General features: G+C 37.0%; 1 protein-coding gene across 1 annotated transcript in view; it reads left to right on the top strand.

Moving 5' to 3' along the window:
- GPC5 (glypican 5) overlaps positions 1–18417 on the top strand; it is an 815401-nt gene that overhangs the window by 50944 nt on the left and 746040 nt on the right. Inside the window, exon 2 of the mRNA XM_023547271.2 lies at positions 6482–6643. Coding sequence (XP_023403039.2) covers positions 6482–6643 — 162 coding nt within the window. The remainder of the gene's footprint in view (positions 1–6481; positions 6644–18417) is intronic.

Raw genomic sequence — 18417 nt, 5'->3', positions numbered from 1 at the left:
TCCATATGGGCACTTGATGGTGTGTTCCACAGTTATTCCCTGACCTCATTCTGACTGAGCTTCTGTATCGTTTTTCCAACAGATGTACTTGATTTGATTCCTGTGTATTCCATGTGGGAGGTCCATGTGTATAGTCGCTGTTTATGTTGTTGAAAAAAGACATTTGCAATGAATAATTCATTGGTCTTATGGAATTCTATCACTCGATCTCTGGCATTGTTCTATCACCGATGCTGTACATTTTCAACTACTAATCCTTCTTTGTTTCCAGTCACTAGTAATTATCAATAGATCTTGAATGCATGTTTGATAAATTTCGGGCTGCAGAAGTTTGGTAAAAATTTTCAGTTTTTCACCTTTCGTATTAGTGGTTGGTGTATAAATTTGACTAATAGTCATATTAATTTGTTTTCCTTGTAGACGTGTGGATATTATCACAGCATTGTACTTCAGGATGGATCTTGAAATATTCTTTCTGAGGATGAATGTGAGGCCATTCCTTTTCAATTTATTATTTCCGACATAGTAGAGACCATATGATTGTTCAGTACAAAATGGTCAGATGTAGAACACCATGTCCTTCTTCCTTATCTGTCTTAGTCTGGAAGCTCAAATGAAGCCTGTCCACCATGGGTGACCCTGTTAGTATTTGAAATACCAGGGGCATAACTTCCAGCATCACAGCAACACACAAGCCATCACAGTACGACAGAGTGACAGACGATGGATGGTATTGGAAAAACTTATAATAATTGATAATATTTCCAGTTGCTCTGTGGGAGAAAAGACCTGGAGATATCCTCTCTTAAAGATTACACAGCCTAGAAACCCTATGGGGGCAGTTTTACTCTATCCTACAGGGTCACTGTGAGTGGGAATTAACAGCACACAACAGCAACAACAAATGTACATGCATACATAAATATATATATTTAACTTTTTATTGAGCTTAATACAAAATTCACAATTTTGACGTGTACAGTTATGTACATTTACGTTTTTCCGCACTCACCAGGAATGCAGCTGCTGAAAATTCTGCCTTGATCAGTCTATGTTTTCTTATCATTAATTTATCATATTGTGGCCTTTTTTTTTAAGTTTCTGTATGTCTGCTCTTTTTACAAAGGTTTATGGAGAACATATATCAGGCACATATAATTGCTGCCATATAGACCACGTGTTTTTGCCCTGAACTTATGCTCCATGATTGTGGGGAACTAGGCTGTCTTGTTCATCCTGTATCCTAGCGTCTAGAATAGTTAATGACCATGAGTTGGCACTTATAAGTAGTTGTTAAATTAATGGCAAGAATTAATTTTCCAAATGTACAATTCTTTTGCTTAGTATTGCAAGCCCCTCTATGTTTTTATGTATAACAACTTTATTGAGATGTAATTCATTTACCGTACAATTGCACCAATTTTTAAAATCCAGTGATTTTTAGTTTGTTCAGTGAGCTGTACAACATCCCCACAGTCAGTTTTAGAACATTTTCATCACTCCAGAACTTTGTTCCTCTTTATGACTAAATGATATTCCACTGTTTCTATGTAGAATAAAACCAGCAGTCGCTGGAACTTTTGTAAGGTGGAAACCTGTCGGAGAAAGAAAACTCAAGTATTTTCCACTAATAGACAGTGAGAGAAAAGTGATAAGACTGCAGCCTGTTAAAGTTGGAAAACTTGTGAGTCCTGGAGAAACAAGGCAGTCTCATTGAGTTCTGGCTCTCACAGGTTTCAATGTACCATATTTTATTTATCCAAAGACACTTTTTATAAATTTGACCCTTTTATGTATATTCCGGTTTTCCTATTGACCATTTTTATTTATTTTTCCCCATATAAAAGTGTTACATTTTTATGTAATCCAGTTTGTCAAGCTGGGCCACTATGACAGTATTTCTCAGATCACCTGGATGCCTTGGACAAATGCAAATTCCTGGCCCTGTTCCAGACCTAGTGTGTTGAATTTCTAGGGGTAGAAATTGGGACTCTGAACTTTTAAAAAGCTTCCCAGGGAATGTTCTTACTTTCTCCTTTCCTACCCCTGTTCTTTCTTCTTCCCTCCCTGCCTTCCTTCCATTTGTTGAAATGATATATTCTTTGCGGTGTATATTTTCACCAAATAAATGAACAAATAAAAAATTTAAAAAAAGGTCAGAAGGAACCATTGCAATTCCTTTTTTCTTCTTCCTGAAGTCAAGATGTGATAAAGAATAAGTTATTTTGATCACAGCACACTCTCAGAAGCTGACAATAGCTTCCAGTTGTATAGTTCATATAAAAAAAACCCCATTGTTGTCAAATTGATTCTGACTCATAGAGACCCTATAACAACACTGTAGTTTACGTATTTACTTCTATATTTGATTTTAATAATTTTAGCTAATTCAGTATTGATTACTGAATGTAATAAAACTCATTATATGGTTTTTTTTAGGAAAAAATATAGGATTCTAGGGCCTGGGATGGATGAATTTAAGGCAAGCCTTAAAAGGCCTTAATACTTTGGGAATGAGTGGAATTTTTCTAGTTTGGGGAATCATAGAATGTGATGATGTTGAAAGGAGTCATAAGGGGCAATCTGTTAGTCTTGATAAGTAAGCTGTTTAGCTGTTTCAGTCTTATCTTCCAAGAGCAAGTGTTTCTTGGAGCACCCAATGAGGTTACCTTTGCTTGCTCTAAATATTGTTTACCATAGGGACAACTATAAGCCTCAAGTAATTTTTTTTCCAAAAAAAGGTAACTATTAACTTAGAGTGTGTACTATAACATGGTGGTCTTATTTCTGATTTTAGAGCAAATACTTCCAGTAATTCCCTGTTATACTCTTGGAATTATAGTTGTATAATTTTAAGGTTCCTATTTCTTTCTTTTTTTTTCTGCTGTACCGTAGATGAAGGTCCACAGAACATACCAGCCTCCCATCAAACAGTTAGTATACATGCTGCCTTATGATACTGGCTAGCAACCCCACAACATGTCAACACTCTCCCCACCTCAACCCTGGGCCCCCCATTATCAGCTTTTCTGTCCCCCCCTGCTCCCCAGTCCCCACCTCTGGGCTGATGTGTCCCTTGAGTCTCGTTTTATTCTATGGGCCTGTCCAGTCCTTGGCTAAAGGGTGAACTTCAGGAGCGACTTCATCACTGAGCCAAAAGGTTGTCCAGGCCATACTCTCAGAGCTTCTCCAGCCTCTGTCAGGCCAGCATAAGGTTTCTATTTCTATTATGCTTTTATCTTTATTTCTATTGTGTTTTATTTTAAATTACTACTACATGTAGTTTGGTGCTTCTTGGCACATTTCTACTATTATATAATTATTATGGATTGCCAGCCACCACCCCTTCTGGGCAATGCTGCCTCTGTGTGAGCACTCACAGAGAAAAATGAGAATGAACCAAAGGTCACACAGTTACAGGCACACTACTGAAATGTGAAGACTTGGAAATTCCAATTATTTCTTCCTTATGTGTTTTGGTGAAATTAGTGGAGTGAGTTGAAACTATGCGGAGCCCATCATACCCTTTCTCACACCGTTTTCCATACTCAGTGCTAGCCAGATTCAAAATAGAGATGGCTCTGAGAGTCAGCAGCTTCTCTGGTTGTCATAGACTGGATTAGGTCTCCAAGGCCACATGATGAAAAGTTTATTTAAGGGAGTGAGGAGCAGTGACTGGTATCAGTGGACTGCAAGTCCTCTACCAGGTTGCTTCCCATCCAGACACAGAATAGTTATAGGTGTGGACAGATTTTATCTCCTTAGCTATTGGGGAAAACAGGAATGGCTTAGAGCCAGAGCTACAGGCTATCTCCCTCTGGCCCACAGAGCCTAGTCCATATCTCCAGCTTTATGTGACATGACCATTGACTTTGTAGGCCTAGTTTGGGGAATGTTGAGAGGTACAGTTTTCTTGTCCCCTCTGACCTCTATTGAGGTCTGCCTGGTATGCCAGGCATCTGGGAGGTTCTGGGAAGAATGCTCATGGCAGGGCTCTATCTTGTCGCAACTGATTCCTAGCAACTTGAGACAACCAAGCAGTGGCCTCGGGTCAAGAGGATCCTCTGATGATCTTGATGCTCTGTGTGACTCTGATCCTGGATGGCGTGTGCGAGGTGGTGGCAGCGATTCTGAGGAACCTTACAACAGACCCTGGTCACCAAGGAATGCTGTGGGAGATGATGACTTTATAGTCACGGTGAGTTATTACTTGGCAAGGAGAGACAAAGAACTCGCCACTAAATCTTGCCCTTCTGGAATAAAGAAAATTGTTGAGAGGTTTCACCATATTGAAAGAGAATTGGAGGACCTTAAATCAACTATACTAGAAGCCAAACTCAAGAACGAATTATCAGATGAAGGAAACATGGAGACCATGAATAGAGATAGAAAGCTACAGTTCTGTGAGCTTAAAACAGATACTTATAGGAAAGCTTGGAAAGAAAAGAAATATAACTGTTACAGCAAGTTCAGCTGATGGTTGTCATGATAAGCAAGACAAACTCCTTAGAATATACATCTAAGCAAATCCAACATCAAGAAGCTGCAACCAAAACATCTTTGAGAGCACATCATAGGAATGGAAAAAAGCTCTAGGTATCACTAACAGTCTTTGGAGAAAATTTCCACTCTTCCAAGAAGCATAAGGCTGCTCTCAAAAGAATCTCAAAAATGGACAGAGTGGGCAAGCTTATTAAAGAGAAAAAAATAAAAGGGAACTCCAACTGCCTATGGAGCAATGCTCTGTCATATCAATCTTCTAGGAGAATATTTCCAGGAGAATGTTTCCTAAAGATGAGTTACTGGGCTGCAGTTCTTGGGAAAGACTGTGTGGATCATGGGAACATAGAATTGAATATATCAAAGACATTAGGAAATGGCAGCTTCTCAGACCATGAATCCAAAGGAGTATTGATTTATATGGCTGGGTTTAACACTTACTTACAAACTCTCAAAAACAATCAACTGGATAAGAAATTAATTGAAGAAACTAAAATAATTGCTACACTAAAAAATCATATCAAAGGACTCCAAACCAAAAAGGTGTCCTCCAATCAGAAAACACCCATGTAGAGAGAGAAACAAAAGCTTCAGCAGAAACATCAGGTCCCCTGTAAACTGGAACAAGAAGAAAAAACAAATTTTTATTCAATCTTTACAGAGACAAATATACCCCATAAAAACAGAGGAGAATCTTTGTGAATAGGATGAAAACATAACCCATAACTGTAAAGACCTACACGTGTATGAAATGGAAGCAGAAATTGTTTCTGAAAAAACTAAGTAATTCTATATTACCAAAGCCTTCTTGATGCCCAGGAGAAAAGAATGTGTGATATTGGAATAAGAGCTCTATTAGCTGGAAGAAACTTGAGAACTTAAGGAAAGTAATGCGTACACAGCACAAAAATTTGTTGAGTAAGATAGTAAGGTTTCTGAAGTATCTTTCAGTCCCTAACTCCAAATAGGGCATTTGGCTGAAGCCGAAAAGCCCATCCAGGACAACCAGATCCCTGAGGAAGGAGGAGCATCAGGCTGAAATGGTGCAGGCATTTAGTGACCAGTTGTCATCCCCTGGGGTCCCTCCAGTCTGGCCATCTCCATCCTGAGTCCAGTGAGACAGAGCTTGTCTTGGCGCTCTTCATGCAGACAGAAGCTCAATAGCTTCCTCTCCTTCAACCCTCCCACCTGATAGCATAATTGTTGGCCCAGGCTCTGATCCTCCAAGCTGTCCTCTGGTTATTGTACGTCAGAGGCTGAAGAGGGCTCTCCACAGGAAGTTCCTGACAAGAGGACACCCCATGCTCCCCACCGTTCTGGAAAGCAAGGAGGAAGCTCCTCAAGAGTCCCCTTCATCAAGGGTCTTCCCAGGCCCAGGTCTAGTCTCCATTGACAACAGCAGGCTAGATAGTCAATAGATAATTGGATGCGGAGGTTTGGCCCATGGGGCCTTGATCAGCCCTTCCTTCTGGTCATATCAGAATGTGGATAAAGACTTACTCCCTAAGCACAAGAATGTTGGTGAGCTGAGAATTCAGGTGAAGAATTTTTGACCTTTAACTGATGAACACCTTTCCATTTCATTTCCTCTGGCAAAGTAATTGTTTTAACCCATATAATTCCCTAAATGTATTTAGTTCGAATATATGTGGCTGAATTGTTCAAATAAGCAAAGAAATAACTTGATGTGATTTAGCTCTGTATTTACATAGTTAATTTTTTTCTATTGAGTGGACATGTTTAATATTTGATCAAATGTAAATGAAATAGCAAAGAGTTAATGGTTTTAGAAATATTTTCTTTCATAGTTGCGTTAATGAACAATAGATAAATTTCCTTATAGTAGGTGCTCCGTTAAATCAGTCCTTCCCTTACAACATGAACCCCTTGTGTGGAAGGCTGATCTTGCTGCCTGGCGCGTAGTATGTAATGTTTGTTAAATGAACTGGTGATAATTCTGAAAAATATCATATGTTTCCAGGACCTGACCTTCAGGTTTGCGTATCCAGAAACCCCACATGTTGTACCAAGAAGATGGAGGAACGTTATCAGATTGCAGCTCGCCAAGATACGCAGCAGGTGCTTCAAACATCCAGCTCTACGTTAAAGTTTCTAATATCTCGAAATGCAGCCGCTTTTCAAGGTAAATGTGTCTTGAATTCTGAAACTAAAAATAAGCCTTGTTATGTCATTTGTCTATTAGAATTGTACTGGTAAACTGTTCTGAGGTTACATTTGCGTTTTGTTTACATATATCGCTAAATAGCAGAACTAATTTTTAAAGCCATACTTATGAAATAAAATAAATACAATAAATCATAATAAAATTTAACTTGAGTTAAAGTGTAGTCTTTGTCTTTGCATATTATTCTGGTATAAAATTAGCTTTCTCTAAACTTTAGAACTTGTCTCTGAGGTCATCATGGTGTATACAGATTAACACCCATACACATGTATATGTATATGTATTATATATGTATATATTATATATATGTATGTGTATATATATACATGTATATTTTGAAGGGGAAATTGTTAGACTCATCAAATAGCAAATGGTCCTTGGAAATGTATGCCCTACTAGGGTTCTTCTGTTAGGAGCCCTGGTGGCACAATGGTCAAGTGCTCGGCTGTTAACTGAAAGGTTGGCAGTTTGAACCCACCAGCCACTGCACGGGAGTAAAGACCTAATGATCTGCTCCTGTAAAGATTACAGCCTAGGAAACACCATGAGGCAGTTCTACTCTGTCACATGGCATCGCTATAAGTTGGAATTGACTCAATGGCTCACAATAGCAACAGGGTTCTTCTGCATCTCTCAGTATTCCAACCCACAGTTGTAGTTCAGTATAAATGGACATAATTTTTAGATTTAATGAATGTGAAAGAACTATGTAACATAAAACCTCATTGCTTTTAACTGGGTGATTGTAAATTTATTTTTAAAAATATTATTTGAAGAAATATTTGTCTAATTCCTCCCCGTACCTCCTCCCGAAACCTTGTGTGGTTTCCACAAGAACACCAGTGTTAATATATCAAAGTGCAGACAAGTCTGATAAATAGTAAAATAGGAGATATTAATTGGATGTTTAGACTCCAGAATTCAACCTTAATTCAAGTAATATGTTCAGAAATAAAATTAATAACTTATGAAATTACAAGGCACACTGAAAAATAGATTATCTGTTTATTTTAGTCATCTCTTCTATAAAATTCTTTATTATGGCAATAAAATATTTTAATTTATTTTTCCTTTTATGAAGCATTAGCTGTTTTGTATATGACTAGAATGAAAATATCTATATTGTTTTTCAAACAAATTTATTGCTTTTGTTTATCACCAAATATAACTTCAGTTAATACTCCTTCTTAATAAGTATATTAGTGTCATCTATTTAATAGTTTGTGCTTTGTTCACATGCATAGCTAAATATCAAAACGGATTAATATTTAAAGCCATATTAAATAAACAAATACAATAAATCAAAATAAAATTTAACTTGAGTCAAAATGTAGCTTGGTTGTAGAACTGAAATATCAGATTTTAAGATGTTATTAATTTATCAATTCCCTTTAATGTCTTAGAAAGCAACTTAGTTATGGGATTTTTTCATGTGAAATTTTCGGAGGAAAACTTACTGATATATCTTGAAACAAAAGGACTTGTGATGTGAACTGGCTGAAGCAGAAGACTTTAACTACCCATATGCAATGTCACTGTATTTACAAGTTCTTAGTGAAGGTCCTTTTGGAGCAGAACCCAGACCAGACACTTCTAATGCCATCATCAACAAGCATTTATTACTCACAGAATAAACAGGGCAGGGATGAGTAGAACAGCACCCGCTGTCGTCAGCCTAGGTTTCCCAAAGTGAGGCTCCTGTCCACAGGGTTAGATCGTATCCAGGCACGCCCCAGTTCACATCTTGGGAGGAGAATGACTGAATTCCTCTCTCCTAGGATTAAATACGAATTGGACAGCCATGTGTACGAGCCAGATAGCAAGTACAGAGTGCAGGTAGGGGGAGGGGCAATTAAACCAAAAACCCAAATCCAAACCCATTGCCGTCGAGCCTATTCCGACTCATAGCAACCCTACAGGACAGAGCAGAACTGCCTCCAGGGAGTGGCTGGTGAATTCGAACTTCTGACCTTTTGATCAGCAGCCATAGCTCTTAACCACTGCACTACCAGGGCTCCAGGACAATAAACAGGGGTAATAAAAGGTAAAAGGTGGTAATAAAAGTTGAAAGCACCCTGCAGGCGATGGATATCATTTATTGCTCCTGATCAGAGAGGGCTAGATTTACTGGGGCTGAAGGGATAGCCTTTTGTCCTTTACAGTACTCAGATAGCTAGATAGTTCTGGATTTCTTCAGAGCGCAGGCATTTCCCCTTGAAGCACATACGTTATGTCCATTACTAGCTATTATGTCCATGAGGAGCTAGAGAGATGGTGAAGGGGCAATGAAAAGATAGCACACCCATGCATCCAGCACCACAGAAAGTTATGTGATTATTATTTCTTATGAAAATGATAGTGCATAACAATGTGAAAAATATATTTTAGAGATAAATGGGCAGTGAATATACCAGTCTGACCAGAGCAGGGGGTTTGTGACTGAGAATTGTAGGTCACATGCAGGAAAAGGTGAGCTGAACTCAAATAGTGAGTAAGAACTTAAAATCTCAGCACAAGTTTGAGAGAGCCATTAAAGATTTTTGAGCAGGAAGTTTACATCATGGTTTATCATGTTTCAATGTCAAAATTAAATTCTGGATATAAGAATATATGGCTGAAGAGTTTTATGACAAATAAAGCCTATTTTTGGGGGGGAAGATGATAATACTAACTAGGTAAAAGGAAGTGTCAGCAATTACACAGAAGCTCTCAATCAATGTTAGTTGGATATTGATGCTATAACCTATGAAAATATTTTTTTCTACCTTCAAAGTTAGAGTAACAGGCTCTTCATATATTCTTGGAAATTAAGAAAAGAGCACATTAGGATCAAAAGATTGGGGAGAATATGAAACCTGGAATACTTTGATGTTTAATATGAGTTGAGGCTGCTGAAAAGTTTTGGGAATATTGCTAAAAGTCTGTCGATGACTACCTCAGTAGTAGGAATAGATGTTATGGTACGCTCTCTGTGAGAGTTTCAGATAATTTAAGGTAAGTTTTTGTTATTTTCTGTTTAATAAATTGTAGCTGTTATATTCAGTAGGTTGAGATTTTCTGTTTACTTAAGAATTAATCACAAAAAAGTGTAGGGACTTTTTAAAATATGATTTGCTATAATAAATTGTAATTTCCTCCTTTGTAGAGTATCAAGTTTTAATTTAAAGCCACAGAGAGGTGAGATAAATTTAGGAGAAATTTGCCTAATGGCTAACTTTACTGGAGCAAATCTTCGGGAAGAATGCCCGCCTTTAATTTGATGAATAGAGTAAGTAAAAGAGTAAATAGGTATAGGTTTATTTCCATATAAACAAGCTTGGATATATATGCTAAAAACAGTGTGAGTATCCACATTTGTTGTATCATAACCATGTAGGCCACTTTATCCATAAGGAAAAATGATGACCTCTGTCTCGTTTCTGTGCAATCAGAATATCTGAACACAGTTAAAAATCCATATTTTTGTAAGAAGAAAGAAGCCAGTGTATTTTATTGGGAAACAGTCTGCTTGAGAGAAATTTAAGAGGGAAATCAAATCAAATTTCAAATGATGCAAGTAGATTTGCTACATTTTGATATTTTAATTTTGTTAATATTTAGTTTATATTTTTTCCTCAACAACATTAACCTGTTGGTCAGTGGTATTATGGATTATAAAGGACTGTGGACTGGGATGTAGTGTGGTTCCTTCCCTCATGGATCATATGGGACCCCAATGAAGTATGTTTTTGGAGCAGTCTCTTGGGTATAGCCAATGGGGATGGTCTCTTTGCGTCTGTGGGTTTAACGGGCACCACAGTGCGTGGGACAAAGACTGGGAGGCTGGAATAGCCCTGGGGAGAGAGGAAGCAGGACTGGCAACTGGTGGTAGTAGAGATGTGAAGTTACTGTATGTACACACCTGATTCAGCCCTGGAGTCTGCTGCCTGGCAAGGTGCGTACTAGGTAGCCTACTGGGACAGCTCTTCTACTTCTTTTCTTTTAAGTATGTATTGATGTTTGTTTTCAACCAGATTTCTTTAAAGTAAACAAAATAACTAAACAAAAATCTGTTATTGGAAAGGCACATCATTATTACCTGGGACTTGACTATGTGCTAATTGTAGGCCCTCACTGAGGGAGCATTTTCTAAGGCAAGAGGACAAGCTGATATTCCTGTGTCTATTGCTGTTCATAAATCGGTGGTGGTGTTTACAAGGAATGTGGACTTTGTCACAGTGCAAACAATAACTGTTCTTCATTTTTAGGGGCTTAATAATGTTTGTGAATAAAGCAGAACAGCCTGAGATAATGTGGAAGTATTTGTTTTCCTTTAGCTCTTTTACTATGAGTGCGGGGTTGTCTGCTTTAAAAATATTTTGAAAGCATTTTTTTATGTTTTATTTATACACTAAAGTTAGGCGTGACTTATGTAGAAATAGAAGTAGACAGAGAATGTCATCTACTATGAAAAAGTAGCTCTTATCCAACTTTCAAATTTGTTAATTTTTAATCTCTTTTCAAATAAGATCACATATTTTAGTTTTGTATTTAAATGAATAATTTCTTTTATAAGCATCCGCACAAAGCTGGTTCCTATGAGGCATAGGTTAAGGATGTCCCAAATGTGCACCTTTTCTAAGCTGCTGTACTGTTCCATCATCTCTAACATCAAATACTCACTCTCCCCTAAGCACTTTCCTTCCTATCTTTGGGTTCCCTAATTTGCTGCAACATCTCACAGAACTCAAAAACCACATAAAGGAAATGACTCATAGTTGTGGAGGTTGGCAAGTCCCAAATTCGTGGGTCAGGCGTAGGCTTCTCTCTTGCCCTCACTGCATGCTCAAAGGCACTCAACTTTCTTGCTTCATGGGCCAGGAAGCCCACTGTGCCATTTCCTGCCGGTCTCTCTTGGGGGTCTCAGCTGCTGGTCTCTGCATCCTTGGTGGTGGTAGGCTCTTCTTTCCCACTCCTGGGGTGGTTTATTTCAAGCCCAATAGGAGAGCAGAACTGACCAATCCCCTTAGTGGGCCACAGTTACCCTATCACACAGTCCTGCCTGATCACGTGGAAGTTATAAGACCATGGCTAGAAAGGCTACACAAAAAGCGATCCATTACACTGCAGTATTTAAAGCTATAAAAAATTTTCAGTATCATTTTAAAAAATAAAATGATTAAATATTTGGAAGGATTCTACTGGAAGCTTGTGTTTTGTTTAGACATTTGAAAGATAAGGTTAAGTTGTATTTTTCCTTAGAGTTGAACTTTTTCCTATTTCTCTTGTGTTCACGTATGCTCACATACTTCTAAAATATTTGTTAGATACTAAGCCTTTGTTCTGGAAAATTTCTAGTTTCATATATGGCGTTTATAATTATGAACACTATTGCAGAAGACTGAGTGATAAAATGGTATTTAGAGCAAGAAAGATTTAACATTTTTGTTTATGATTTCATTTTCTTGGCTAATTAAAATTTCATACCTTGATTATATGGAAGATTGGTGAGCCTGTCCTCTTAGATTGAAATGTTATATTTGGATTTTAATGCAAAATACATTTGTATATTTAATAAAATATAAGAATGTGCTCAACATTAAATATTTTAAAAGGCAGGTGGATTGAGAATAAAAATATGAATATAATGAATGGATACCCACCTTTACGCTTAGCTACTATAAAAGTGTTTACACACATACACGTACACATACAAACATGTGCATATGTACATATGTATATGTATACATGTACATGTATATATGTATAAATTTTCAAAGACAAGAATATAGTTAATATTTGAGTATATTAATATATAAGAGAGTTAAGTACATTTATATAAATGTTGTAATATTAAGTATGGGGTACATTAATCTTATTTTGTTCACTTTAGTTGTGTTTTACAGAGGTATATAGTATTTAAAAATTATTTCTTTGAAGAGCACTATGTGGAAGAATAAAGGAATAGTGCTATTTCTAACACTGAGAATTACCTGATCAAAATCTCAGGGGTAAGAGAATGTTAGTCTTAGGCTAGCAGTGTTGAAGGGACTTGTCAGTTTTACTTTATCCCTAGCACCTAGGGCAGATGCTTAGTAAATGTAATTAAATGGATTCTGTGAATAAATGAATAATACTTGGCAAAAAGGTTGTTCTGAAATAAGGTTAGAGAGCCTCTCTCCCTCCCTCCATCCCTTCCTCTCTTCCTTTTCTGCATTGCTCTTCTGTTGTGTTTACTGTATCTGTGGAACACTTGTCAGTTGTGGGGGACTATCAGGTAGACAAGGTAGACACAGCCTTTACCTTTGCCCCTTAGAGTGCACATAGTGTCCAAATGTTAAAATATATTTCTGTTGGCTCCTTCAGACTTCTACTATGCCATCATCTGTTTGGAAACCCTGGTGGCATAGTAGTTAAGAGCTACAGCTGCTAACCAAAAGGTCAGCAGTTTGAATCCACCAGGCGCTCTTGGAAACTGTATGGGGTAGTTCTCCTCTGTCCCATAGGGTCGCTATGAGTTGGAATCGACTCCATGGCAACGGGTATTTTAATTGAACATTGGATTTCTATGTTCGCAAGTCGTTTTCAGCCTTCCACTGTCACTGCACCAAGCCACCCGCCATCCTTCCATTGTTCTTTCCGAACCATGTATCTCCACTCCTTTGTCTGATTCTGTCCTCTTCTCCCTAGATGGTGAGACCATGTATCTTCTAGCTCCTTACATTTACTACTTAAGCCTGGAAATGTTAAAAAACAACAACAACAAAAAAAACATTATACTGTTCTGAGGAGGAATTTAAACTTTCTGCTTTTTTGATGACCAAGTTGCCTACTAGATATTTGGAAGCAACGAACTACTGAAACATACATACAAAGTACAGTTATCTTTCATAAAGTCGTATGAAGTTTTTCTTTGGCATTATTGTAAATTGAATCAATATTATATTTTTATATTAACTTCAACAATATTAGTAATCCACAGAGGTGGGCAGGGGATAAAAAACTGTCAGCTGCTCTTAAAACAGAGCTCATTTATCTTAGGAATGTTTGCTTCTGAAATCAGAAATTTTTATAAGATCAAAATGTATTTTATTTAAATTATTTTTCTCATTTTGCTTGTAATAGAGTATTTAAGAAACAATAACATAAGCCAAAATAACATATGCCACATGAAAACATTTCGTTCTCCCTTCTTCCTTGTAGGCAGAGCTCCAGTGTTTTTTTTGGTGACCACTCTCAGCAGCGGTGTGCGTAGGGACAAAGAAATCTACTGTAGCTCTAGGGGTTGGCATAAAATGGAATAGAGAAAGTATAATATGGTGGTGAATGTTTAGAATGGCCATTGTAGGAAATGGGGAAAAAAAAGTAACCAAAAATTCATTAGAGGGCTAACGTTGGAGATGTTAATTAATTATAAAAACAGTATATGTGTCGATATGATTTTTCTTGTCTTCTGCCCTTTTTAGCACCTAGGAGAGGGTACAAGCAGATACATGGTTGAGCAGGTATAGGAGATTCATCCATCCAGCTAACAAATATTCATGGAGCACCCTTTATATGCCAGCCTTGTTTTAAGTGCTTGGGATGTGTCAGTGAACAAAACAAAGACCCCATTTTCATAGCTTGCATTCCAGCCAGGGAAGAGAAAATAAAAATTACAAATATAAGTTAAGGAAGTGTTAAATGCTTTGGGGGCAATGTAATCTAGAGCAGGGCAATGGGGGGCATACTGGAGGGTTGCAATTTTACGCTGGGCACTGGGTTTTTTTTTTTTTTTGGTAGTCAGGGAAAAGGAGGCATTTGAACAAATTTTGAAGAAAGTGAAAGGGTTAGCCATGTGGATATCTGAGAGAAAAACATTTCAGGAAGAGGGAATAGCTCCAAAACAGGAGTGCACCTTGGTTGTTAGAGGAACAAGAGACCAGTGTGGCTGGAGCAGGCAGAATGGGTGATAAGGAGGATGATTGGAAAGGGCATTATAGAGACAACGGGGGGCAGATGATAGGGGTCTCTTAGGCTTTTTCTCTGAACAAGAATCCTTGGAATTTTGACCGTAGGTATAGTTGTTGAGCCCAGCCTGTAGAAGGGCCAGGGGTGGAGATAGGAATCCCAGATGTTGTTGTTAGTTGTGGTGGATTCAAGGAAGCCCAGTTAGGAGGCTGTTATAATCCAGAAGAGACGTCATGATGACTTAGACCCGGGTGGTGGCATTGGAGGGGTTAAGATGTGTTCAGAGTCTGGGTATATTATGATTATCACCTGGTCCTGGACTAAGCAGTAAAGAAATTGAGGCCAAGACTATGGTAAAATATATCAAGATGCATCTGTGGGGTGCCTGGGGTGGTATTGGAGGTGAGTTAAAGAAGTCCAGCCTGTAGAATGGTTTTCCATATAGACTTTGAAATCTCTCAGGCTGATGGTAGAGTTGGAGGCAGAGAAACTATGACCTGTTTCCACAGCTCTCAATGAATGAGAGACATTGGTTGGTGTGACTAAGATATCAGTTGGTGTGACAGGAACATTGATTATCTAGTGGAAGGTGAGCTTTGACACAGGCTTAGAAAAGCCAGGGGACTGCCACCTCCTCCCTACTGCTTGGCTCTGTAAAGTGTTGAAAATGCTGTTTCTATAATAAAATATATCTAGATATAAATATAAAATTAATCTTGATAGAATAACTGATTATTCTACAAAATTAAACATTGGCATAAACAAATTATGCCAATATTTAGGATAACTTAAAAGTGAAGACATTATAAAGAAATGAATAAAACACAAAATCAACGTCTGTGAAGTTGTGTACAAACTGAGCACTGAAGGGAGAATACATGTAATAGTACTGAGTAAAGTTGCATAACAGTAATTGTGGTCAAAATCATGAGTTTGTATATGAAAAATTGATTTTAAACTTACTTATAAAAGATGTAACATGGTTATATAAATTTGGAAATAAAATTCTTCCTTAGTCAACAACCTAGTTGGCAAATAAAGTTCTGTGATGAATTCAAGGCTCTTGGGATTCATTTTAAAGTCTTGATGTTAAATCGCATAGCATCAAGACCACATTTACCATTTTTATATAACTCAAAAATGAACTAAGTTCTGTTTACCAAACAGTATAAACATTATCAGTCATTTCGTTGAGATCTTTTTATGATATCTTCACTTACCTAATTGGAAATATTTGCAGTTTATGTAACTGACATCACTGTCAAACTTAAAAATTTTAAATGACTTAAAATTCATTATAAAATTAGAAAATTCTGTTTATTAAAAATGTGGAAATGTTCTTAATAGACTTTTTTTCCTGTAGCCTTGCAGGGAGAACAAACTAAGAGGAAAATATTAAACCATTATCTATAGTATTTAATTGGTAAATTGGTAAGATGTAATGGGAAGTCAGATACTGCTCTTGCCTAAGACAAATAGAGGACTTAAATTTTATACCCATACCTCAATATCGTTGTTCATGATGGGAAATTATCCATGTGTATCTCCACATTTTTAGCATAAAGTATATCTGGCAATAAATGGAATAAGGCTGCTATAGCTTTTATGCAGAAGGCAGAGAGCTTGAAATGGCATGTCAAGATCCAGAGAGTCCTAACAGTAAATAAAGGGCAATTGTTCAATAGCTAGGCCATTCTGCATGTGGGCTAACTTTTATATAAAGAAAAATAATTGGACATTTGCACCTTAAAGGAGATTGTTCTTTTATATTATTTATTTGACTCCAAATCCTCAGAATATAAATTTGACTTGAATGTTAACTTAGGAAACACATTCAACTTTTAAAATTTTATTTAAGTAGGAATGAATTGAAGATACCCTGTAATAGAACAAACGTTGGTTTTTGTTGTGAGCAAGCATTTGTTATGGTGATTAGATAAGCAATTTGGTTAAGGGTTTGTGAACAAAGGCTCTAGAGATAGAGGGTCTGGGTTTGAATCCTATCTCAAGACTTGCTAGCTGGACTGTAATTTTCTTATTTGTAGAATGGGATAATAATAGTATCTTCTTCTGGGGTTGCTCTGAGGATTAGTTGAAGTAACCTCTGTAAGGTTTGGTGCCTGGTATATCATAAGCATTCAGTACAGCTATTCTTCTGCCCTTTTTTTTTTTTTTTTAACAATGTATGTTTTTTCCCCAGTACTTTATAGGCAACAAAACATTTTGGGGCAGAAGTCTGATGGCTTTTCTGTAAGAGTCTTATGGTGAATCGTATGAAGTCAACTGTCACATTGTCACATTGTCAGTAGTGCCAGAGTGGCCACATGGGAGAAGGGGCTGGGTGATTCAAACTCTTAGGGCCATGGTTCATGGGCAGTTATTCTATGGCTTACCATATCCCTTAACCTTATTAGTATCTTCTCTCCAAAAGAGAGTATCTTTACGTACAAAAGGCTTTTGATTTTTTATATATATATTTTTTATTTTAATTTTTGACCACATTCAGGATGTATGCAGAACATGTTGGTATATCTTAACAAAGCCAAGACTTTAGATTGTACATCCGTCAGATATTAGATAGACTCACTAACTTCAAACTAGTCATTTTGCAACAGCATGCAATAAATAAATGCATAGCCCTCAGAGCAATATCAAAGGTTTTGTGGTTAATAGAACATGGCATGAAATTTAATCTAAGATTTCATTGAACAACTTTGAAGTTTGCTGTTTAAAACACTTTTTTACTTTGGTTCAAATGTTGTGAATTATTGTTTCATAAATTATGTGAATATTTGATAGTTGCATTTCCTACCTACTGAAAAGGTGAAATATAATTACTACTTATCTTCAGGGCATTGTAGGAGGGTTTCCTGTCCACCTGAAGGATGGCAGACTGGGGAGATACGGAAACTTACAGACTCGGGAAAGTATGATTTGTGGAGATCAGCGGGCTGGGGCAAAGATGTCCAGTGGTACAAGACGGAACAAAAATAGATTTGTCTGTTCATGTTCTGATTTTTAAAATCTGGGCTTAATGTACTTGTTTTTTAGCTGTAGTTCCAGGGCAGTGGGCAATACTCTTTAGGATGATTTAGGACAACTACTTAATTTGTTTTAATTAGAAACCTTCAAAGTAGATTTAAATTAAATTATCTGTGTTATTTGACAACTCTTACTCAATTTATTCAGTATATTTGTTATTTAAATCAGATAATATATTTTGAATTCCGGTTAAGAATAAATTTAACAATTGGTAGTCTACATGTGTGCAACTGTTCTGGAAAGCAGTTTGACAGCATTTCATTAAAATATGTGTGTTTGTTCTCTTTCGCTGTCATTCTGGTCCTGATTGTATATACATGAGATTTTTTAAAAAAGAAATCATCAAAGGACATGTACAAGGATGTTAATTGCAGCGTTTGTTGTAATATCTGGGAATTGAGGCAACCTGGGTGTCTGCTATTGAAAGAAAATTTAAGGAAAATGTACAGAAAATGCATTATGGAATAGTATGTACCATTAGGGATAATTGACTGGGTGTATGCACAGTAACATGGATAACTAAAACCAAACTCATTGCCGTCAAATTGATTCCAACTCATAGAGACCCCATAGGGTTTTCAAGGCTGTCAATCTCTATGGAGGCAGACTGCCACATCTTTCTCCTTGTAAAACATAAGGCTGAATGAAGAAAGGAAGAAAGAGAATGTAGTATATAACTAGTACTATATATGTATCTTAAAAATACTGTACAGAACAATTTACTAGAATACATACAATTAAAGAGTTCACATAAGCACATT

This window comes from Loxodonta africana, chromosome 17 (assembly GCF_030014295.1).
Source record: "Loxodonta africana isolate mLoxAfr1 chromosome 17, mLoxAfr1.hap2, whole genome shotgun sequence".
In the NCBI taxonomy this organism is placed as follows: Eukaryota; Metazoa; Chordata; class Mammalia; order Proboscidea; family Elephantidae; genus Loxodonta; species Loxodonta africana.
The sequence above is the reverse complement of the archived record's forward strand: the minus strand, read 5'-3'. Positions and strand labels throughout refer to the sequence as shown.